Consider the following 24,596-nt stretch of genomic DNA (forward strand, 5'->3'; position numbering starts at 1 on the left):
AAGGAGAAAGGAAGGAAGGAAGGAAGGAATGAAAGAAAGAAGGATGGAGGAAGGGAACAGATTGACCCAGAAGGACAACAGAAGGGTTAAAATATAAAGTGAATGTGTCATCTGTAACTTTATGTCTTTTGCAGATCATTTCATCTTCCACTTGATGAACTGTTCACATTAACAGACATTTGGACCGGGGGGGTGGGGACAAACTTTAGCATGACACCGTATCCATGGCGACTCCGTCTCTGTATCCGTGTGTGTTTATATGTGTTTTAAACAAAGACAGATCTCAGATCAGCTGACTGACCCCATGGTGGGGTCCAGGGCGATGCCTTTGGGGTTGTACAGCTCCTGGTCCAGCAGCGTCACACACGTCTGTCCGTCCTTGTCGCACACGAAGATCCGGTCGTCCACGTCGTCCACAAAGTAGAAGTTTCCGGTGAGCCAGTCGATGGCCATCTGCTCCACATCTGGACACAGGAGGAGGAGGAGGAGAAGAAGAGGGGGAGGAGAGGAGAGGAGAGGAGAGGACATAGGAGGAGGAAAAACAGTGTTTTCAGAACACGGAGTGATAGTTTCTGACTGTTTGACTCATAGTCATGTGATTCAGTCAGTTAGTCAGCAGCACAGCAGCGCTAACACTGTGTACAGATGTGTCCAGCTGTGTCTACACCACACACACACATACACACACACATTAGGGAGAATTTCAGCTTTGGACTTTTTCTTGACTGACAAACGAGTTGACGGACAAACTCCAATTAGCCGGTTGCCAGGTGACGTGTCTGTCAATCACAGTCACTCACACAGACAGGAGGACGAGACTGACTGGCTGCACTACAAATACTCAAATATCTTACCAAGAATATTTGTCTTATTTCTGGTCAAAATGTAATTTCTAGTCAAAACAAATCTCATTCTACTTAAAATAAGACTCATCACATTAAAAAGTAGCTTGTTTTTAGACACTTTTCACTTGTTTCAAGCAGATTTTCACTTGAAATAAGTAGAAAAATCTGATAGTGGAGCGAGTTTTTCTTCCTTATTACAAGCACAAAAAACTTCCTTTCACTGGTAGATTTTTCTACTTATTTCAAGTGAGAATTTGTTTGAAACAAGTGAAAATTATCTGAAAACAAGTAAATTTTTAGGTGATGAGTCTTATTTTAAGTGGAAAGAGATTAGTTTTGACTAGAAATTAGACAAATATATAATGTGTGGCTGCAGCTATGTAAGTAGGCAACAACGGCGGGATGTGTGTGTGTGTGTGTGTGTGTGTGTGTGTGGTTTCTGCTGGGTTTATTTTACCCAGGGAAGACCCGCGCCGGCCCGGCCCCACCCCGACCCGACGCGACCCTCCAATGAAAACCAAACACCTGGCTGTGCCCGCCACACATGGGACTTTTACAACCTACGACACAGACGAGCCCCCTCCCCCCTCCCCCGAGCTGCTGCTGTGAAGGTCGTACAAGACCCACGTAGATCAACAGAGGAAAAAGAATAACATGAGACATTAATACACCTCCCTCTCTCTCCCTCTCTTTCCTCCTCTTCCTTCCTCTCCTCAAACAGCAGCTCAGCCACCGAGTCTGAGCCAACGACCAGAGACAGAACGCTATTGTTAAAGCTGCAGGTGTGAGGTTATTAAAGGTCCAGGATAATCAACTTCCTGTAATATGTTTACTCAAGAACATATATATAATAATAATACATTTTATTTCTAACGCGCTTTTACAAGTACTCAAAGACACTTACAGAACACAATAACATATAAAACAATGTGGAGTAACAGATCCACAAACAATGTGGAAGGTTAAAAATAAAAATCTTTACTATATCTTAAATATATTATGGAAATATCGCTTTTTGAAGGCTCTTTAACACATATTTGGGTGCTTGTGAGAATTGACAATAAAATCTGTAAATCCATGTTTTTTTTTGGTTTGTTTGTTTTTTTTTACTTTTTTAAAAAAAAATCTCCTAGAATTTTTTTAAAACTTTTGAGAAATTTTACCACTTTTTTCTAGAATTTTATGTTTTACTTTTTATTTTATTTATCAATTTTTTAATAGAATTTTTTACCACTTTTTTCTAGAAATGTTTAAACGTTTTTGGAGAAATTTTACCAGTTTTTCCAGAAATTTCTCTACAACAGTTCCAAAAATTCATGTCACTGGCCCTAATTTGAACGTACATTGACTAAAAAAGTAACGTTCTTCATGCTCGGAACACATATTTGTGTATTATATTGTATTATATTGTGTATTGTGTACTCACGTTCCCTCAGTTGTCATACAATGATGTTATTAGTTTTTCGAATTTGCATAAAACCACCCTTACCTGTGAGTACAGATACCAGTAGAAGGGGGCGTGGCCTGGTGAGCAGTAGCTCATTTGCATTTAAAGGGACAGTCACTGAAACCAGCCGTTCTGAACAGAGCTGTTTAGAGCGGATAAAAAGAGCTGTGATGTTTGATCTTTGGAGTATTTTGACCAAAGCATGTCACAAATCTGTCTTTAAGACGCCTAGGATTTATTTTCATTTGTGGAAAAAGGGCAGAATATGTCTCCTTTAAAGGGCACTGCCACAGTTTTGTCTGCATGTGAAAGACGATTCATTATCACAGTTGTGTCATCTCCGTCCGTCCAAATGGTTCTTGTGTTTGAAGAGGCCCATTTGAAATCAAAACCTCCAGGATCCTTCGCCACTCACACCTGGATGTCAAAAAACCCGCCCACGGACCGAACAACCAGCCGCTATTGGTCGCTGTGTGACATGTGATCCAAGGTGTCACCAGGGGCAACAACACCCAGCTGTGTCTCTCTGCTCTCTAAACTCTCTCTAAACTCTCAGCAACAAGTTGCAGCGCTGCTGTTACCTGGCAGCTCCTCTCTGCAGGTCAACAGCTGCACAACGCAATGCAACACAACTGTATTAAACAGGAGTGGAAATATTTCATGAAGCACCAGCACCTTATACACCGAGACACCGAGCGGCGAACTGAGGAGGAACCAGTCACTTCCTCAGAGACAGAAGTTATAATTCAACACTCACAGATTTAATACAAATATGCTGTTAATTTCTGACAAAATGTATATATAGTATAAGTCATGTGCTATATTCCTAAATTAATAATTATTTGTCCTTTTGTTCACCTGAGACCGGAGGAAAAACGATGAACAGTTAAAGTTTGTTCATCATTAAGAGACATGTTAGTGAACAATAGCTGGGTTTTCTCTTATGTATAAGACAAGAAGAGGTTGTTCTTTTCACACCTTGTAATGTTTCTTTAGATTCTTCCACCTTCTTCAGCAGCGTCACCAGGCGTTGGTGTGTGACGTGTCTCAGCAGCCGATGTTACGTAGGCGTGATAACACAACCCTTCGTCCCGCTAACATCAGCTGATGAGACACGTCGCACACCAACACATCCAGTAGTGACGCTTCCGAAGAAGATGGAGGACTTTGTTGAAACATGTCTAGGTATAAAAAAACAACCTCTTCTTCTCTTCTACATAAGAAAACCAAGCTATTGCAGTTTGTAGACATAATGAACTCCATTGACCTCTTACGTTAGCGTTCCGTTGAAGTTGTGTTGGAAGTGAATCTAACCCCATAAAAACTAAGAATCTGTTTCCTGTTGTGGCAAAAAAAACAACAACCCTACAATAATAAAAGTGACAGCAACGAAAACCAGAGAAGCTGCGGCTGAAACATCAAAACAACGAGCTGGAAGATATTAAACTGCTCAGAGGAGCTGAAGAGCCAGATGATAATAATAATAATAATCTGTGGTAATCATGTGATGCATCGTTGGTATGAAGAAACTTTTACTGGAGTATATAACCTGATCTAAAAAAAAACTGACAATGGCACCTTTAAATATTACTAATCCTGCAGAATGAGAAGTATCTGCATGTGAGAGAACAGGGCGAAGACTTCACAGAGCTCCAGGCTCGTGTTTTCACAGCTGCTGTGTCCTCACAAACACCTTGGACCGGACTGGAGACGGGTTTGCAGGGGTCCTGCATCGTGTTTACTGGGGTGGTAAGGTCACGGTGCTGTTTTTAGGGGAGGAGGAGGAGGAGGAGGAAGAAGAGGAGGAGGAGGTTCAGTTTCTCCAGGAAAGAAAAACAAAAATGGCGTGTGGGGGCGAGGGGGGGAAATGACGAAGCAGATTCCTTCGTATAAGAGAGCAATAAAAAGTGCGCACACTGAAAGCTTCGCAGCCGTTGGGCCAATAAATCCGGCTGTAACTCCAGAGGCGTCTTCTCTCCCTCTCCCTCTCCTTCACTCTCTGTTTACAATAACTGACACATTTTTCTGGAGGAGCACGAAAAGAGCAAAGGCTCGACTTTCAAACTGTTTTGGGTTCAAAAAAAAAAAAAAAAAAAAGACGGATAAAAGCAAAATGTAGAAGGACGGAGAGGAGTAGGTAAGAAAAAGTGAGAAAAAATAAAAAGAGACATAGAAGAGAAGAAAGACGGAGTAAGTGAGAGTGAGAGAGATCTGATTTCCACTAGGGGAAACTTGGCCATTGTGCCGCAGCATTTCTGAGGTTTATGGGAATCAGGGGCCGTTTTCCCAAAGGTGCTCTTAATTTTTAACACAGAGTTCTCTGTTTAAACACTTCCAGCTGCCCCACAACACTCTGATTCACTCTGATTGAGCAACGGATAAACAATGAAAGGAGGAGGAGGAGGAGGAGGAGGAGGAGGGAGAAAAGAGGAGATTGTGTAATATTCTAAAAAGTGAAAATCCTCCTGCTCTAACACCCCTTGTTCTCCATTTTCCTCCACTTCTGCTAAACACAGATGGCTCCTGCTAAAAAAAAAAAAGGAAACTTCTCCATCTCCTCCCTCTCTCCTCCTCCTCCTCGTGGCCCCTCCCCCTCTCTGTCTGCTCCCCAGAGGTGGCAAGAAACAGTCTGGATCCATTAACTGCAGCTCTGACTGTCTGTCACCAAACAGCACCACATAATTGAAAAAACAGAACCAACTTGCCTCCTTCTTCTTCCTCTTCTTCTTCTCCCTAAACAACTTGTTTTCTACATGTTTTTCCATGTTTGTCTCTCTAAGGAAACCGCAGCCAAGAGCGTGTCGAGATAATGTACGGCTGAAGGGAGCAGAGTTTTACTCCAGCTTTAACTTAACTTTACGTACAGGAACAGAAGTACAGGAGGCTCGTTCATCTTCACAGGTTCAAGAGCTTTACTACTGCTGCTGCTGCTGCTGCTAACTGGCCTCGTTCCCTCTGAGGTTGGTCGGTGATGTGACCGTATTAGATCATTAAGATTAGAACGCGTTGACGAGATTGTAGTATCGTCTATAGCAGTGGTTCTCAAAGTGGGGTTCGGGGACCCCCAGGGGTCCTTCAGAGGGTTCAAGGGGGTCCCCAACATTTCCTTGAAATTTTACAACTTTTTTCTAGGATTTTAAAACTTTTTTGAGAAATTTTTACCACTTTTTAAAATTATTATTATTTTACTTTAGAAATGTCACCACTTTTTCTAGATTTTTTTTTTTTTTTTTACTTTTTTTGAGAAACTTTACCAGTTTCTACTAGATTTTTTTTATTTATTTTTTATAGAAATTTTACCACTTTTTTCTAGATTTTTTTCTTTTTTTTTTGAGAAATCTTACCACATTTTTCAGGAAAATTTTGTACTTTTAATTTTTTTATAGAATTTTTACCACTTTTTTCTAAAAACATTTTTTTAATAGAATTTTTACCACATTTCTCTAGAAAGTTTTTAACTTTTTATTTCTCTGAAATTTTTACCACTTTTTTCTAGATTTTAAAAAAAACAACCTTTTTTATAGAATTTTTACCACTTTTTTTCTAGAAATGTTTAAAGGTTTTTTGGAGAAATTGTACCAGTTTTTTTCCAGAAATGTCTCTACAATACTTCCAAAAATTCACCTCATTGGCCCTAATTTGAACGTACATTGACTAAAAAAGTAACGTTCTTTAGTCTCAGAGCAAATATTGGTATATTTCTGGTGTTTGCTTCAAATTTTGGGGGTCCGTGGTCTAATTTGTGTCAATTTAGGGTCCTTGATGTAAAAAAAAGTTTGAGAACCACTGGTCTATAGGACACTTTCTATCCATTGCTGTTCTGTGCTCTTGCACCAATGCATCATTTTCAAATCTCTTAACAACAGGTTACGGATTATGGGGCGAGTTAGTGTCGTAGTGCTGTAAAGCAGTTCATGTTTCTCACCAGACGAGAGCTGGGACACCGGGTCGGAGGCTCTGATCTTACAAGGTTGGTTTTCAGCCAAGAGACGCTAGGTGGAAGGCAGAGAGCCTCCATTCTCCCTGGAACTAGTCATTTAATTATCACAATTACTCTAAAGCTGTTTAATTAAGGTAAAAAATCTTGCATAGTTCCTCTTTAAAATCAGTTCAGAAAAGTTCTTTGGACTAAATGCTCTGTTAATTTCTCATTCTCTTTTAGGGCTCTGTTTTTACATGGTGAAATAGTTTGGTTTCACTGTTCAGTAACTTGCAAAATAGTTAGAAATCAATGTAAAAAATCGTTATATGATATTTTTTGCTATATCCATCGCCCACCCTGACTCTGAACCGTCCCTTTGAAGCTGTGCAGCTCCAAACACCCCAACCCCCACTTCCCCTCGCCAACCTCCAACTCCAAGACGCTCCCACAACAACACTTCCATCTGGAGAAAGGGTCACAGCAGAAAAACAAGAGCAGGGAGGGAGGAAGGGAGGAGGGGAGAACGAGAAAGATGAGAGGAGAAAAAAACAACAAAAAAAACAACAAACAAACAAAACCCTTTTTTTGGTTCTGAAATCTGGTTTTCGTTTAAGTCGACCAATACAGCCGGAGGACAAAAGGAAGTGAAGTGAAGTGGTTCAGGGTTAACGTGTGAGAGGGAGAGAGAGAGGGAGTAAAAGAGAGAGGGAGAGGGGGAGAAAGAGAGAGAGAGAGAGAGAGAGAGAGAGAGAGAGAGAGGTTTAAAGTGTTTTGAATGAAGAGAAGATTTGAAAATGTGCTGACTGGCTTTGCCTTTTAACGGCACATGACCTCTTAAGAAGATTTGGGGCCGGTGTCTGTGTTGAGCAGCACAGTGCAGCTCAGTGTGCAGGGCCAGGAGCAGGTACTGTACTCTTACAGCTGGGGGGGGGGGGGGCTTAGTGGGAGCTCTGGGATCAGTCCTGCAGAACTGAACGTCCACTTTTTTTCTTTCTTTTCTTTTTTTTTTAACCCATTGGAAATCTCTCTCTCTCTCTCTCTCTCTTTCCATGTATTTGCAAACGACTGGTCAAACTGCTTCTCACCGAGGTGCTGGCTTCCTGTTCCTTTCCTCAGCAGGTTATAAGAAATTGATGCATTCATCGCTACAGCATTTTATTGTGTCAATATTGTATCTGCTTTTATCTCTGTTCTTCTGTGTTTTGTGTATTTGCAATGAAATCTTTTGCGTGACCTGCCAGAGGACAGCAGATGAAGAATAGCAACAATGCGAACACCAGTGCATTTATATCCGCTTTTTTTTTTTTTTTTTTACACACACTGATGTTATTAATGTGCAATGTCCTTTTTAAAATAAATTAAATTATCTAATTTTAAAAGGACTTTGGTAGACGAGACAAGTTTGCTTCTTTCTGCCCCTTTTCTTTCAGGAGCTGCAATATTTTTTGTATTCAACTGTTTTTACTTTCTTTTTTTCAATGAGTGAAGCAACTAAACTAAACTAAACTACTTCTCAGGCCTCTGCACTTAAATGCACTCCTTTATTACAATGTTTCTATCTTTGTAGCACTATGCACTTTAATGTATCGTGTGCACTGTTTACAGTTTTACCATGCACTTACAGTAAGAACATTACACCTTATTATTAACAGTATATTATTATTAGTAGTAGTATGTTTTATTATTTGTATTACCTCTCTTTTTGTATTTGATTGTATTATGTTGTGTTGTGTTAGGAATTTTCCTTTGGGATATCAATAAGGCTGAACTGAACTAAAATAAAATAAACTAAAACTAAAACTAAATTAAACAATGTCTCAGCAGCTTAATTATAAGAGGCTGCGTTCCACAGACAGTTATTAGATTTTAAATTAGAGGAGAGAATAAATGACATACGGATGTCACGTATTGCATCTTAATAATAATCCAGAGTGAGTGGGAGACAGTTTAGTGTTTGCAAGAAACAGGCAGCAGTCAAATATAGACTGAGAGTGAGAGTGTGATGGGAAAGAGGGGGGAGAAGGGACGGGTGGTGTGGGGTGGGGTAAGGGGGGGGGGCACATCTGGACAACTCGTCTGTGGCATACTGAGGTCATGAGTCACTCCAACCACACGCGCATCATTTCCTGTACGTTCACCTCCTTCTTCTTCTCGCCCATTGGTCGGTCGCCGCCGCTGGATCCTTCCATGGCGACGGTAAAAGCATAAACCTGTTCCTCCTCTTCCTCCTCCTCCTCCTCTTCCTCCTCCTCTTCCTCCCCCCTCCTCCCCCTCCTGTCACACTCACACGCCATCAGATCGACTCTGCTGCTGCTGCTGCTGCCGTCTGTCCGGGCAGTCGCTCCATATTATGGACTGGAACAGATGAGAAAAATCTGCCCTTTGTATTGTGTATGCGTGTATATGTGTGTGTATACAGTATATGTGTTGTGCTGACGCTGAGCTTGTTGTCTAAAGGCCGACTCGGCTGGGTGGTCGGAGGACACAGATATTCCAGACATCACCTGTCAAAGTCATTAGAAATAAAAAATATACGGGTGTTTTCTGTTTTTTTTCTTGTCGTCTCCTGTTTGACTCAAACTCACTTTGTATTCTGCAGAACAGGCTTCACTTTCATTTGAGATCTTCCCTGAGTCTTTTCTCTCTTCACACATAAACACACACACACATAAACACACACACAGGCATGAGAAAAATAATAATAATGACAATGATATTGCCACTTGGATACAGGAAGTGAAGTGCCTTTGAATTGCCTCCTTTATTTCAGCAGTGCAGCTCTAATCTGTCATCATCGCTCATGCACATCCTGTCCTGCTTCCAAAACGCAGCTAGTTCTCCATTTTGTGTGTGTGTTTGTGTGAGTGTGTGCATGCCTACACACATCAGCGCTGCAGTATGTGTGTGTGTGTGTGTGTGTGTGTGTGTGTGTGTGTGTGTGTGTGCAGGCGTAGAAGACCGAGCTCAAGCTGCTGGAATTTCCTGCAAATTCTTCTTGGTCCTTAAATTGCTGAGTGCCGATGTGAGCTGAGTTACAGCTGCACGGCCGCGGTTTGACGGTGATAATTCTTGTTTTTCTTTTTAATTAACTCATGTTCTGTTCAGATTTATTAAGCACAGACACATTTTTTTCCTATACTGTAATATCATCATCATCATAGTTGTGGAGCTGTTTCACTGGTTTTTAAAGCGAGTGATGAAGAGACGATGTTGCTGCATCGGCCTCCTCCAGCAATCATTTTCTCCTCAGCTTGTCTGAAATCGTCTGGTTTGAAATGAACATTATTTCCAAATGACACCGAGCGACATGTGGAAGACAGAGCTGCCCGACCCGACTGTCATCATCATCATCATCATCCGCTCTTCCCATTTTCTCTGACGGTCTGCGCTGAGGAAGTCGTTTCTGTCATGTTAATGCATTCTTTAGAAAAAAGAAGAAAAAAAAAAGGAGGGGACGAGCTGCTGCTGCACTCTGGACTGAATGTGAACGACGGTCACAGAGTGTTTGCACGGAAACTGAGCTTTTGCCATTTCATGCAACTGCAGTATCCCTGCAGTATATCTGTGTGTGTGTGTGTGTGTGTGTGTGTGTGTGTGTGTGTGTGTGTGTGTGTGTGTGTATGTGCACTGGAGATCAGATGTGAAGTAGAGAGCCAGGGAGATAATGACTGAGTTGAGTGCAGCATTGTTTTGATTCAAGGCAAAAGTTCTTTAATTAATGTTTTGCAGACGGATCAAAACCATCTGGTAGAGATGGGACAATGAGATGTCCCCGTCTCTATGTCGACGACGCTGTTGTTGCTGCTGCTGCTGCTGCTGCTGCTGCTGCTGCTGCTGCCTTCTCTCTGACTCACTGACGGCAAAAAAAACAAAAAGAAAGAAAGAACGCCAGGCCGTGACTTGGCTTGAAGCGCAAACGAGTGATAGAGAGAGAGAGTGAGAGTGGGTGTGGCAGCTTCAAACCCGCAGGTTGTCTCGTCTGCAATCAGGGAGCGACTCACATATTATCCACGTCTGAAATCAATCACGCTCTTCACTTCTTCTCCTTCTCTGCTTTTTTTTAAATTTTTTTTATTTTTTTACTTGGCTTCTTCTTTTTTTCCGAACAAAAGAATGTTCAGTGTTTTCTGAAACGAAACTTAAGCCATGGAAAAACACAGCTGCTTTTAATGTGTTACCATTATATATATATATATATATATTAGGGCTGTCAGAGTTAACGCGTTAATCGCGATGAGATTAATTAAAAAAATTAACGCGATTAAATTTTTTAATCGCGGTTAATCGCGGCCCATTTTGTCCTCTGTCTGCTGGACTGGAGGACTGGAGTGTGGGACCTCCAGTCCAGTAGGTGGCGGTAAGCCACCTTCAAGTTGGTTGCTACACAAATATACACAGTCTAACATATATCCACAGCTCCATCCATTGATTTTTTGACGGGTTTGTTGTCAACAAATGCACATGGCCATGTATTGATTTTTTGACGGGCTTCTGTTGTCAACAAACGCACATGGCCAGGCAGAGGTAGCAAAGTAAAGGGCAATTTCCACTGGATGCAATTCTTCAATTCTGTGTGAGTTTCATGCATCATGTGTTATGATTAGGTAGGCCTACTAGGTCTGGTCTAAAAGTTGTTTGTCTAGAGATTATAACACTTTGGAGTGTTGAAAGTCCAAAGCGCCATATATAATATTTTTAATAGAGATTAATCGCGAGTTAACTATGGAAAAAATGCGATTAATCGCGATTAGAAAAATTAATCGTTTGACAGCCCTAATATATATATATATATATATAAATACGTGTGGGTCTGTTCCACAGGTATCGGCAACGCTCGCTTCACTTCTTCTGTTTTTTTTCATCCACCTGTTAATATTCAACTTCAGAAGTGAAAATCTAACGTTCATCCTGGTTTGTACAGGATGAGCTAGGATCTGTGAGCAGCACTGAACCGGCTTCACTTACTCCCCTCTCCCTTTAATTAAACCCTGCTCTGTTACTTATGATGAATGTCGTCTGATTTCCAACATCAGATAATAGCAGCCGGACCTTAAATAGACTTCAGAGGATCCGGTTCGGTGCGGTTTTTAATGATCTAAAGGCTCATTTCTAGGCCTGTTCTTTGAAAAACTGTGTGTTCGCGTCAAAACAAAATGTGTAACCGGCTTCTTTAACAGTGTGGAGCTGCAGCTGCTGTGTGCATGCTGCAGCCTGACCGACCTGCATGAATAATAATAATAATAAAGGATCCAACAGAAATACAGAATTCATCATCATCCTCCTCCTCCTCCTTTGCATACAGAGCAAGAGAGAAGTGTGACTGCTTGACAGACACATGCACAGATTAAAATTCAAAATACAGAGTTTTCTTCTTTTTTTTTATAGTGCATGGTGCAAGTGTGAGTAGTTTCCTGCTGTATATATTTATACGGATTAAAAATGGAGGGTTCAGCCTGAAGAAATGATGAGATGTTTGACAGACGGCTGCAGAGCCACAGGTGATGGACTCCACCAGGCGAATGAAATTTGCAGTGACGACGGATGTTGTGTATGTGCCTCCAGGAATTGTACTAGACTTTTTCGTTGTCTGTAATTTTGATTACATTTTAAATTATTATAGAGACATATATTGAATCGCATTTCATTTTCGTTCATTCATTTTTAATTAATATTCAATCTGATCCAGCTATAACTGTTTATCTATAAGGGCATGGAAGAAAAGTTACAGTGCGTTCCCCATGGATGTGTAAAGACATGAAGCGTTGCTCTCCTCAGTTTGAACGCAGGAGTAGCGACTAATACCAACTAGTCCCCAACTGGTAGTGTTGTGGTCAAGACCGAGAACAAACCAATGCCAGACCATTTCCAAGACCATCACTGTATTCAGTCCCAGTCCTCATAATAATCATGTGGCTTGGTATTTACATTATTCCTTCTCAGCTAAAAAGAAAAGATGATTTAATATAAAATCTAAACCATATTTAATGTAAACAAAGATTGGACAGAACCTGCTGAAGTCTCCTCCCACTGTCGACACTGGTGAGATGGTTGCGCAAGCAGATACTTCAGTACAACTATTTAAATTATCTTAAAGTTATTGAATTACATCACATAAACCAAAAAGAGACATTTGTGTCTTTGGGTCTTGACTGGTCTGGTCCAGCTCCAGAAAAATTTGCAATATGCAGCGATATACTTTGCCTTATTAGCTTTTTTCAACTGTGAACGATGTCTCCAAATTAAAACTTACTTCAGATCGATACTTGGTGACCGCATAATATATATTGATACAGTCTTACCATGCAAAATATCGCAATACTACGCTGTATAGATTTCTTTCTCCACTCTTTGTTAAGGCAATGCCTGGTATACACACACACACACACACACACACACACACACACACACACACACACACACACACACACACACACACACACACAGATACTTTCACTTGCTGCTGTGTGAGGCAGCTGCTCTGTGTTTGCTCTTGTGTGTTATGTGTGGAGGATTGGTCTGTGTCGTTTTCACTGCAAAAAATCTAATATCTTACCAAGAATATTTGTCTTATTTCTAGTCAAAATCATCATCACATAAAAAGTAGCTTGTTTTTAGACACTTTTTACTTCTTTAAAGCATATTTTCAATGGAAATAAGTAGAAAAATCTGATAGTGGAGCAAATTTTTCTTCCTTATTACAAGCACAAAAAACTTCCTTTCACTGGCAGATTTTTCTACTAATTTCAAGTGAAAATTTGTTTGAAACAAGTGAAAATGATCTAAAAACAAGTACATTTTTAGGTGATGAGTCTTATTTAAAGTGGGTTTAGTTTTGACTAGAAATGAGACATTTTGACAAGAAATAAGACAAATATTATTGGAAAGATTTTGAGTTTTTGCAGAGTTGCCACAGCGTGTGCGTTGTCACACTGTGTTGACCCTCCGAAGCTGAAGTGTGTGATGTTTCATGTGAACTCACGGTGCAGGCTCAGGGAGATGTTGATGACTCTCTCCTCGGTGAAGCTCTTCAGGTTGGGGATCTTGGCGCATTTGAGGTGCGTGGACGCGGGCGAGTCGCCCACGTGGATCCAGCAGACGGTCTCCTGGGCGTAGAGGAAGTCCATGGCTGTGGTCTGCTTGGTGCTGGTGGACAGCAGGCTGTGGACCGTGGTGCCGCTCAGCGACGTGGCCTGGATGTTCTGGGAGTTGGCGATCAGCAGGACGGGCAGACGGTCCACCGGCACTGGAGAGGACGACACAGTGAGTGGACAAGAGCTTAAAGGGATAGTTCCACATTTTGGCAAATCCTCCCATCACCATAATCCCTATAGTCATAGCAGTAGGTTCATTATCTTTACATGTAATTATCGGTGCATGTTGTTTTGAGATGGGCGGGGCAGAGACGTGAGCTGCTCAGTGAACATAACGGAGGTGAACGGTACAGGTCCCCTGTCCCTCATCAAACTCATCAAATACACAATCCAACAACTCCACAACACTCTGGTGGACAAGTTGTGACCTGCACATTCACCATGCTATGAGATAATCATGTAACATTATGTAACATTACGACACATGAAGCAAATACTGGGAACGTTCTTGAACACGTTCCCAACTACTTCATTAATTATTTTAATCGGGTTACTGAGGTCCATACGCACTCTACTAGGGGCAGTTTGACAGATTTTGCGCCCCCAAGAGTGTGGGGAAAGAATCTTTTCTGTACGTTGGAACCATCTTGTGGAATCGCTTACCCAGAACTCTTAAGTCTGTTTTAGCAGTACATGGTTTATGGTTCAGACACCAATCATAGTTCATTTACTGTATGTATGTACAGTAAACTCTTGGACTACTGTGATTTGTGATATTTCTTTTAGGGACCACAATGGAAATAAGCCCTGTGGCTTTATTGCGTTAACCCGACCTTCTGTTTTAACTATGGTGCAGAAATGTATCATGTTTTATAACAAAGTGTCAAATAAAATCAATCAATCAACTACTTTTGCTTTTGAAATCCCTCCGCCCAGCAGCCGTGTCTGAAATACTGTCCGGCTGCATTTGCCTCTAAAACAACTCTGTCTGGTAACGTTGTGTTATTATCTCATAGCGTGGTGAATGTGCAGGTCACAACTTGTCCACCAGAGCGTTTTGGAGTTGTTGGATTGTGTATTTGATGAGTTTGATGAGGGACAGGGGACCTTGTGTTCACTGAGCAGCTCACGTCTCTGCCCCGCCGATCTCAAAACAACATGCACCGATAATTAAAGGTGATGAACCTACTGCTATGACTATAGGGGTTATGGTGAGAGGAGAATCTGACTAAATGTTGAACTATTCCTTTAATAAGGTCAAGCAGGAGCAACAGGACCTGGACTCACCGTTCTTGGCCTTGCAGGAGCGGTTGTCCGGCTGCGACAGGTATCCCTCCACACAGGAGCAGGTGTAGGCGCCGTCGGTGTTGGTGCAGGACTGACTGCAGGTCCCGTACACGGTGCACTCATCAAAATCTGGACCGCAAGAAAAAACACACACAGACCGTGTCACTGCTTTGTTATTAAAGTTAAAAAAAAATAAACGATAAAGGAGGAGAAAACAGAAACTTTCCTTAACTAATACCAAACACTTTCAATGCCGCTGTTTATTTCACCATGAGTTTATTGATGTTGATTATTTTTTGGCGTTTGCACAGTCTGCGCTGTTACATAAGTGAGAGATTTGCAACTCCATTCAGCTCCTGTTTAACCTCAGTTCACTGTTTCCAAATGGGCTTTTGTAGAAAGAGCTCCACACTCCCACGGCCCCTGAACTACCCACCTCCTCTCTCCTCCGACATGGAGTCACTGGACAGGACGGTGTGCAAACCTTGTAAACAACATCACACACACACACATCCAGTGGTTTTCTGTCCCTGTCATTGCTCTGAACGTTCAAGAAACAACTCAATCTGTGGTTAAAAAGAAAAAATCAAACCTGTGACCATCAATAACCTGTGTAAATGTGCAATAACTCTGCTGCTGCTTCGTCTGTGTCCTTGTTGTTACTGTTTTTATTTTCTTAAATTGTTTTCCCTTTCTTCATGACATCAACCTGCAGATGGAAGTTACCCCGAGGCTTCAATCTGGTGTATTTACATGCAAATGTTCAAGTTATACTGTTAAATGTTCATGAATATGCATCGTCCCTTCTCTTAGGCAATTAAACAATTCTTATTCCATGCAGCGACTGAGTTATAAAGATAAACCAACATCTGGAATTTCCTCCATTGCATCTTATTGATCACATTACACACATACATGGAACTGCAGGAGGTGCAGAATAGAAAAAGAAATAGATATAGAAGAAACTTTATTGTCCAGTCAAGGCAGGAAATTTTCCTTTGGTCTCATCCGATCACATAGAGACACAGATTTTAAACAGGGTTTACACAAAACAACTGTGTTAAAGGGATAGTTCAACATTTTGGCAAATTGGCCCATTACCATAATCCCTATAGTCATAGCAGTAGGTTCGTTACCTTTAATTGTCGATGCAAGCTATTTTTAGAACGGCGGAGCAGAGCCGCGAGCTGCTCAGAGCTACGCTACGGAGGCTCATGGGATTTCTTGGTTTCCCTCATCAAACTCATCAAATACACAATCCTACAACTTCACAACGCTCTGGTGGACAAGTTGTGACCTGCACATTCACCACGCTATGAGATAATAACAGAACGTTACCAGACAGAGTTGTTTTAGAGGTAAATTCATGTAAAACCGCTGATGCGGTGACAGTTTTTCATCAAGCAGTCTCTGTATTTCCCTCTAAAACAACTCTGTCTCGTAACGTTCTGTTATTATCTCATAGCGTGGTGAACTTGTCCACCAGAGCGTTGTGGAGTTGTTGGATTGTGTATTTGATGAGTTTGATGAGGGAAACCAAGAAATCCCTTTAGCCTCCGTAGTGTAGCTCTGAGCAGCTCACGGCTCTGCTCCGCCGTTCTAAAAATAGCTTGCATCGACAATTAAAGGTAACGAACCTACTGCTATGACTATAGGGATTATGGCAATGGGCCAATTTGCCAAAATGTTGAACAATCCCTTTAAGAAGGAGTACAGCTCCTCATTATCTTGATGTTTTGATTATGGTTAATTGGCATTGGGGATGAGCGAATGAATGAGCCCTTACAGATCATTTACTCACCTTTACACGTCTTTCCGTCCGAGCTGATCTCGTATCCAGTCTTACAGTAACAGACTGGACCTCCCGGAGTCACGCCACAGTTCTCCTGACAGCCCATGAGCGTGCAGTTGGAGATGAACTCTGCAGACACAGAGAGAGAGAGAGGCGTTCATTCATTACTCTTCCCACATTGTTATTGGGCTGAAAACGCAGCATCAGTCGTTGTAATGGGAGGTAGATCTGTGCATAATCGTGTAATAATCCATGTGATGTATCTCAGCGTGTTAGCTCGTGGCCTGTAGGTTTCAGGTGGCATAAATCAAACACTTCAGCATCGTCTCTCTGCAGCCTCCTCCTAATAACGAGCCTCATATTCACAAGATTCACATTCAGCTCCGTCGTTCCTCATCGACTGAGCAATAAACCCACCAGAAATGTGAAGTACAGTGTGTGTGCACAGACTCCAGCGTCAGCACTTTGGGAACTAAAAGCCTCACAGACGCACTGAAAAAGAAAAACAACAACTTAAAAAAAAAAAGTCCATTCAAGCAGCAGGATGCGTCATCATGTGAGAGCGAAGAGTCTGATGAGTTGGTGAACAACAGCTCGGTTAAAGGAAGAGCTAGAGATTCAGGATGAGCATGAAAAACACTCTCACTTCACATCACATCCAGCGTGAGGAGAGACAGAGAGAGACTCTGAGTTTTACTTTCGGTCACCAATGCAGATCCATCACCGCTGCTCCACAGACCTCAGAGCTCCTTCTGTCCAGGAGACGATGCTGCGTTCGAGACAACTCGGAACTCTGGTTTTTCCAACCTCCTACTTGAAAAAGTGCAATCGAACTCCACCTCATGTCGGAGAAAAAAAATCTACCCCGAAATTTTTCGATAATCAGTTGTCTGACAACACACAACAATTTTAAACGCCAAACTACATTAAAACGTTATGAAATATACAATATTTACTTACGGTTACAGATTAACCATAAATTCATGTTGTTATTTCTCTTCAATTTTAAATGATCTGTTCTTTTTTAAATTGTTTTTGTGTCCTGTGTAATGTTTTAATGCCTTAGCTATGTGAAGCTCTTTGAATGCAACGTTTGTCCCGTTTGACAGTCCGCCATGTTTTTGGTTATTCTGGCGTGGTACGTCTCCAACGCTTTGAAGTCAGAAATCTGAGTTTTCAACTGGGAGGTTCTGAGTTCTGAGTTGTCTTGAACGCAGCATGATTCCAAAACCTGAGAGGAGAAATCCTCAGGAGCTTTTTGCAAAAATTAAAAATTAAAAAATCCTGCAGTTTGTCAATCTGATGCATCATCGAATGCAGAAGTGAAGCTGCTCTCCATGATCCTCATTACACCGAGGAACAGAACAGGAAGAGATGAAACTACAAACTCATAAAATCATCATTCACAATTAGAGGCCAGGAACAGGAGCTGGTAACAGCTGAAACTGTTTCAACTTTGTCAACAGAATATAAAAGGAGGAGTGGGTGACATGTCCCGTTGTGATTACTGTTAATAAAACTGCAAACTACAAAAACTCATCAGACGTCAGACAATGTCTCATACAGTAATGACGACAGCCATATTTATCACTTCTGCTTATTGCTGCAGAACTGATTCCATCAGACGCTGTAACTGTGTCTGAATGTTTGTATAGAAAGAGATTTGGAAAGCAGCTGTCACAGGGCTTATATATATGTTATATAGTATGTACAGTACTGTGCAAAAGTTTTAGACCCTTCAGATGTTCAGATTCTTCTCCACCGTCCCAGATCCCTCTGATCGGTCACACTTTTATTCTGCAGCATGAAAACGACCCAGAAATAACTATTTCACCCCCCACAGAGTCCTTAGTCTGGGGTTACATGAAGAGACAGAAGACACTGAGACAGAAGAAACTATAACAAGTTCTCCAAGATGTTTCAACAACCTGGAGAAAAACCAGTGTGCAGGTTTCTGGAGGAGAACCGGAGTGTCGTGGTCACACCGAGATTCAGATTCAGGTTTCTGCTGTCGACTGAACTCTGGTTGAAGTTAATCCATAAATAAAGCCTATTCATAAAAAACATCTTCACTTTACTTATAGAGCCTCATACTTTTGCACAGTGCTGTGGATGTAATATATTTAAAACCCTAATCCTCAGTAAGTCATGTCTGTCACCTGCTGATGAGTCAGAGCAGCATGTTTCTGTTACATTCAAAGCATCCGTCCATCTTTCTTGAACTCTAACCCACAGTACAGGGTTATCCTGAATAAATAAATAAATACTAATGATAAATCATGACAGGAATGACTGTCTGCACATCAACTGCACATCCTGTGAGACTCAGTGAGTCACAGACAAACATGTCAACCTCAGATCTCTCAGTCACAAATGATTCACTTTGCCCGGAAACACTGGCACCAAGTTCAGTTCACACTAACACAACAACAGCTCCGAGGAGAGAGAGGGAAGGCAAGGCAAGGCAATTTTATTTGTATAGCCCATTTTTACAAACAGTTTGTCTCAAAGGGCTTTACATGGCATCGTAACAACATCCTCTGTCCTTAGACCCTCACATCCACTGAGGAAAAACTCCATAGAAAACCCTTTTAACAGGGAAAAGGGAGGGAGAGAGTAGGATCAACACTTTCAAAATAAAAGCACGATGAGTTTCCTAAATCAGTCATGAAGTTAAACTTGAACGTGAACAGCTGTCGGCACCTTCACCCTGCATGAACTTCAGGCATCAACTCCGACCTCCGAGTCTTATTTTCCCGTCTCTCCGGAGAGTTGCCGGGACAACCACAGGTCAAATTACAGACGTGCCCGGAATTTTCCAAAACAAGTCTGAGCACCAAACAACTGAGATGTGTTTAGAAACCCAACATGGGCAACAATGTAAACAACCGACCATTGGCACGTACCACAGAATATTTGACTCTGCAGCAGCCAATCAAACGCTGCCAACCCGCTCCAATCAATCACACGACCCTGAACGGGACTGTAGCAACCCCAAACACAAGAACGGCCAATAACAGAAGCATTTTGGCCATTTTAAATGTAATAAAGCCAATAATGTAATAAAGTGTTTGAGCCAATGAATGAATTTTGGAAAAAAAAATATATATATTTCGAAACAAACGTGTCTAAAATGAAAAAATAAATAAATAAAATAAAAATATAAGTGTCATCAAATCATAATATGTACAAGTTCGAAAAAGGAGTTCCCCTTTCTACTCATCATGGTTTATATATCTATCTGCTACATAAATATCCATATCAATATATATATCAATATATATATACACACTTCATACATAAAAATATATAAAACTGACTATAATTTATATAACTTTATTATATAGCCAAACTATATTATCTAACTTTTTTTTTTGCCAATAATGTGATAAATCATTACATTTTTGGGTTATTACGTTATTGGCCTAGTATTTTTTTTTTTTAATTGACAGTGTCATAGCTGGAACCGATAATGTAATAATATACAGTATGCATGTATCACTATATGTTTTTTATTTTCAGGGTAGATGATTTGAAGTCCTGTGTTGTGTTCCTGTGTCTGAGAAGCAGACTCCTATATCATGCTACATGATAAATATGATTTTCTTGTCTGTTTTTCACATTATGTTTGCAAATGGAGGAAGTACAGTAAGAGTAGGCGATCAACAACCTGGTTGTAACATACTGACTTTTTTTTTTTTTTTTAAAGTGATACATATATTATTACACCAGTTATTACATTTTAAAAGGGGTTTTTAATACTAGGCCAATACCAATAATGTTATTATCTCACTTAGCGGTTTTATTACGTTGTTGTTATTTCATTACAGCCAGTTGCTTTTGATACGTTTCATTCCTGTTGTACAACACCTTGTAACTTGTTTTTGAAAGGCGCTTTATATATAAAGTTATTATTATTATTTTTACAACAACTTATTACATTATTGGCAAAAAAACATTATAGTGCGTTTTTGGTTGTTATTATGTTCTGGGTTGTTACAGGGACACTTGACAGAAACATGAAGATGCTGCTGCAGATGTGGGTGTATCAGACACACGCACACACACACACACACACACTCAAACACACACACAATCATAACTGAATTGGTCAATCTTGTTGGGGCAGTTTGTGCTTGACCCCAGGAATCTGCTGCTGCTCCTCCCCCACATGTGGGCAGATGCTCATCCTCACCGAGGTGAACACACACACACACACACACACGAACCTCAGAGTCCAGCCAGGCTGAAAAGTGCATGAAAATTTCATGTCCTCTCCCCTGCGCCTCTCTCTCCATGTTTCTTTAATAAATATTTCATCCTGGCTCATTTTTAAGTGGAAGTGTGGAGGAGAGAGAGAGAGAGAGAGAGGGAAGACGTGTGTCCACCTCAGGAGAGGAAGAGGTCGTCAAGTTAATATTTAACTCTGAACCTTAGAAAGAAAATAATAAATAAATAAAAACTGATTGGAAGAAATAATAACAAAGAATTTATTTTTTGTGGTTTTTGCTTCTTTCTGCATCCACCTGAACAGAAATCCCCTGTTAATAACCAATCAAGGTCATTGAAGCGTAGCAACGTTCACTTCACAGGGTTTATATTACTGTTGCAGGTGTAATGATGTCAGCTCCATCGTCTCCACATGCAGCTCAATAAACATCTGACATTTACATCTGAGTTGTTTTGTGAACTGTAGTCTCCTTCCTGGAATAAGTCATCAGTGAAGATATACAGTATATGTATATATATATATATTTTTTTTGAACACCATGACAGACAGCAGAAGAACAGTTGACGTCAATTTAAGTAAGGGATAATGTTTAGTGTTCGGAGGCTGTTATGGAGAAATAAACCCGACAGGAGGGGTTCCATACATCCTGTCGGGGTTTACGAGTAAAATAATTCATTTCAAACATAGTGTTGATCAAAATACTACTTTTATCGATCTATAAATCGCATCATTTAGCGAATTTGCAAGTCCGATCTATTCTCCACTGTGTTGCTAAGCCTCCTCCTGGTCGTGAGCATTTGTTTTCAACTAAGCTTTTGATAATCAATCAGTGGATCGATGGATTATCACGCACATGTTACGATGTGTTTATTTGTGTAGTCGTATCTGTCATAAACAAGAGATTACTATTTACGGGGTGCGTTTGTGTTGCGGATTCGCCGGTGCCACCGAGACGAGAGGAGAGCTGTGACACCGGGTCAGAGGCTCTGATCGCAGGTTTGGTTTCCAGCCTCCACTCTCCCTGTAACAAGCTACAAGTCATTTATCTAACATCACAATTAGTCCGAAGCTGTTTAATGAAGGTAAAGATGAAACATAAGGTAAATATCCTGCAGTTTCTCTTTTCTGTGCTCCTCTGACCTAGGGAACCAAGGGAACGCCCATAAAAATGTCACTTCCGGTAAGAGCTGTGGGGGGAAAACTGACCATTCTCCCCATCCACTATAACGGGAAAGCTCGGATCATTGCACCAGTATTTTAAAATGTACAGACAATCGATGGTACAACTGTCTGCAAAGGGTCAATAATAGTACAAAATAAAACTTTTCCATCAGCAGATTCTCTTCCAGGAGGTGTCGACAGTCGTCCGGCTCATCATAATCAACTTCCTGTTTTCTGGGTTTCAACATCACAACTTCTCTGAATTAATTCATCATTACTGACATCTGGCCTCATGTGGTCAAGTGGGATAAAGGGTCAAACATCACACACACACACACACACACACACACACACACACACACACACACACACACACACACACACACACACACAGAGGAAACTGGGAGCTGGTTTTAACACAGAGCGGTTCAGTTTTATCATCTGTGACTGTGACTTCACTGTTATTTCATGGTGTGAAGGTTTCAGGTATGAGAGCTGCACAGTGACGAACCAGTGTGTGTGTGTGTGTGTGTGTGTGTGTGTGTGTGTGTGTGTGTGTGTGTGTGTGTGTGTGTGTGTGTGTGTGTGTGCGTGTTACCTCTGCAGTGCGGGCCCTCGTCCCAGCCGTCGGTACAGTCCGGCGCTCCGTTGCACAGTTTGCTCATGTGGATGCAGAGCTCCGTCCCTCCACACTGGAACTCGTTAGGAGGACAACGGGACACGGTGCTGTGAGGACCTGAGGACAAACACACAACAAATAAACAACTGATAAACAATGAGACAAAATGCTGTTTCTCCTTTTGCTGAAATTATCTATCCATCCATCTATCCATCTATCTATCTATCTATCTATCTATCTATCTATCTATCCATATATCCTTCTATGTATCAATTTATCCATCTACCTATCCATCTATCTATCTATCTATCTATCTATCTATCTATCTATCTATCTATCTATCTATCTATCTATCTATCTATCTATCTATCTATCTATCTATCTATCTATCTATCTATCTATCTACTGTATCTATCTATCTATCTATTCATCCATCCATCTATCTATCTATCTATGTATCCATTTATCCATTTATCCATCCATCCATCCATCCATCCATCTATCTATCTATCTATCTATCTACGGTATCTATCTATCTATCTATCTATCTATCTATCTATCTATCTATCTATCTATCTATCTATCTATCTATCTATCTATCTATCTATCTATCTATCTATCTATCTATCTATCTATCTATCTATCTATCCATCTATCCATCGATCTATCCGTCTATCTATCCATTTATCCATCCATCCATCCATCCATCCAAAAAGCAGCTGACACATTTCCAGTCAAACTAATCTAATTAATCAGCTGATCAGTGCATCTATATTCAAAATTTAAGATTCAATCCAACTTTTTTTGGGTAATTTTTCTCAAAGAAACGACAGATTTTTTTCTCATCAGTGCGTCATTGCATTTAAAAAAGAAAAAGAAAAACATAAATTATTTCAAATCTAATCGATCTATTGATGCAAAAATAAACCGTTATATTATTTATATTGAATATGTGCATTAAAAAAAAACTTTTCCGTCTGCGCCGCTGTCACACTGAGCGTCTCTGAAACAGATGTGTGTGTGTGTGTGTGTGTGTGTGTGTGTGTTTGTGTGGCTCTGAGCTCAGAGTGTGGATGTGAGAGCAGCAGCTGGGTGAACATCTCTCCAGCTGAGCAGCTCCTCTCACCCTGGTGCAGGCAGAGCCATGCAGACACATACATTACATTAACACAGGTGCAGCGTGGTGACGTGTAGCCACCGGCTCCTTCCTCACATTGATTTCACCCTGGGCTGTTTGTCATCCGCCTCCCCATCTCCCTCTCTCTTTGTCTGCCCCGACTACAACAAACTGCTCAGTAAAGCAGAAATCCTTTAAAATCAATGTGTATAAAGCGCTGCTCGGTCTGGCTGACAGACGCTCTGACAGGCCGCGGCTCCACGAGCGCGCTGACAACATATTTGTCTGTCTGACGGCTGCAGCACAGACACCAGCTCCCTGCACAGAAAGCAGCCTTTAATATCTGAGGACGGCAGCACAGCGGTGGCTCTCATCTTCATCATCATCATCATCATCATCATCTTCTTCACCACCACCGAGCATCAGGTACAAGACGCAGGCAGAAAACTCCACGAAGACACTAAGAACAGAGGAAGACTTTGACTTTGAAACGTCCTTCAACGTGACAGCGGATCAACAAGTGGACGCTGGAGGATGTAAAGACGGATGAAAGAGCTGGTGTCATCCCTCCATCCTTTACACACCTGAGTGTTTGTCTGAATATAAGACCATACAATTATTATTTAAAAGCGATGCCAGGGGCGGTGTTTAGCTCAGTTGGTAGAGCACCCGCCCCATGTGTTGAGGCTATAGTCCTCGCTGCAGGCGGCCCCGGTTCGAGTCCCGCGTCGGACGGCCCTATCCTGCATGTCATTCCCCCCATCTCTGCTTCCCATTTCCTGTCACACTCTCAACTGTCCTATCAAATAAAGGCATGAAAAGCCAAAAAAAAAAAAATATAAAAGCGATGCCAGTGATTTTATTTCGCTTTGCAGATCCGTCGGAAGAAGAAACGCTTCAATCAGCGCGTTTACATGCACAGCAAACCAGTTGGACGTCTCATTGGAGTTCTGTCCTTGTCCCAGACAGTTTACATGCAACAGGGAAAATCAAAGAGTGGACAGAAACATGTTAAACGCCTCCACAACACTAGGTGGCGATATGCGTCATTTCAGCTGGTTAATAAGGATACTTTCTGGTTGGA

At 41.2% G+C, this 24,596-nt stretch overlaps 1 protein-coding gene across 7 annotated transcripts in view; it reads right to left on the minus strand.

Moving 5' to 3' along the window:
- LOC146986787 (low-density lipoprotein receptor-related protein 1-like) overlaps window positions 1–24,596 on the minus strand; it is a 173,955-nt gene that overhangs the window by 105,103 nt on the left and 44,256 nt on the right. For all 7 annotated transcript variants that reach the window (XM_085775603.1, XM_085775602.1, XM_085775601.1 and 4 more), the window contains exons 3-7: window positions 22,375–22,512; window positions 16,394–16,513; window positions 14,593–14,721; window positions 13,194–13,457; window positions 302–464 (exon numbers count right to left, since the gene is read on the minus strand). In XM_085775603.1, the coding sequence (XP_085631729.1) occupies window positions 302–464; window positions 13,194–13,457; window positions 14,593–14,721; window positions 16,394–16,513; window positions 22,375–22,512 (814 nt within the window). The remainder of the gene's footprint in view (window positions 1–301; window positions 465–13,193; window positions 13,458–14,592; window positions 14,722–16,393; window positions 16,514–22,374; window positions 22,513–24,596) is intronic.

The sequence above is a fragment of the Trachurus japonicus genome, chromosome 5 (assembly GCF_045865225.1).
Source record: "Trachurus japonicus isolate A0001 chromosome 5, Traja_1.0".
Classification (NCBI taxonomy): Eukaryota; Metazoa; Chordata; class Actinopteri; order Carangiformes; family Carangidae; genus Trachurus; species Trachurus japonicus.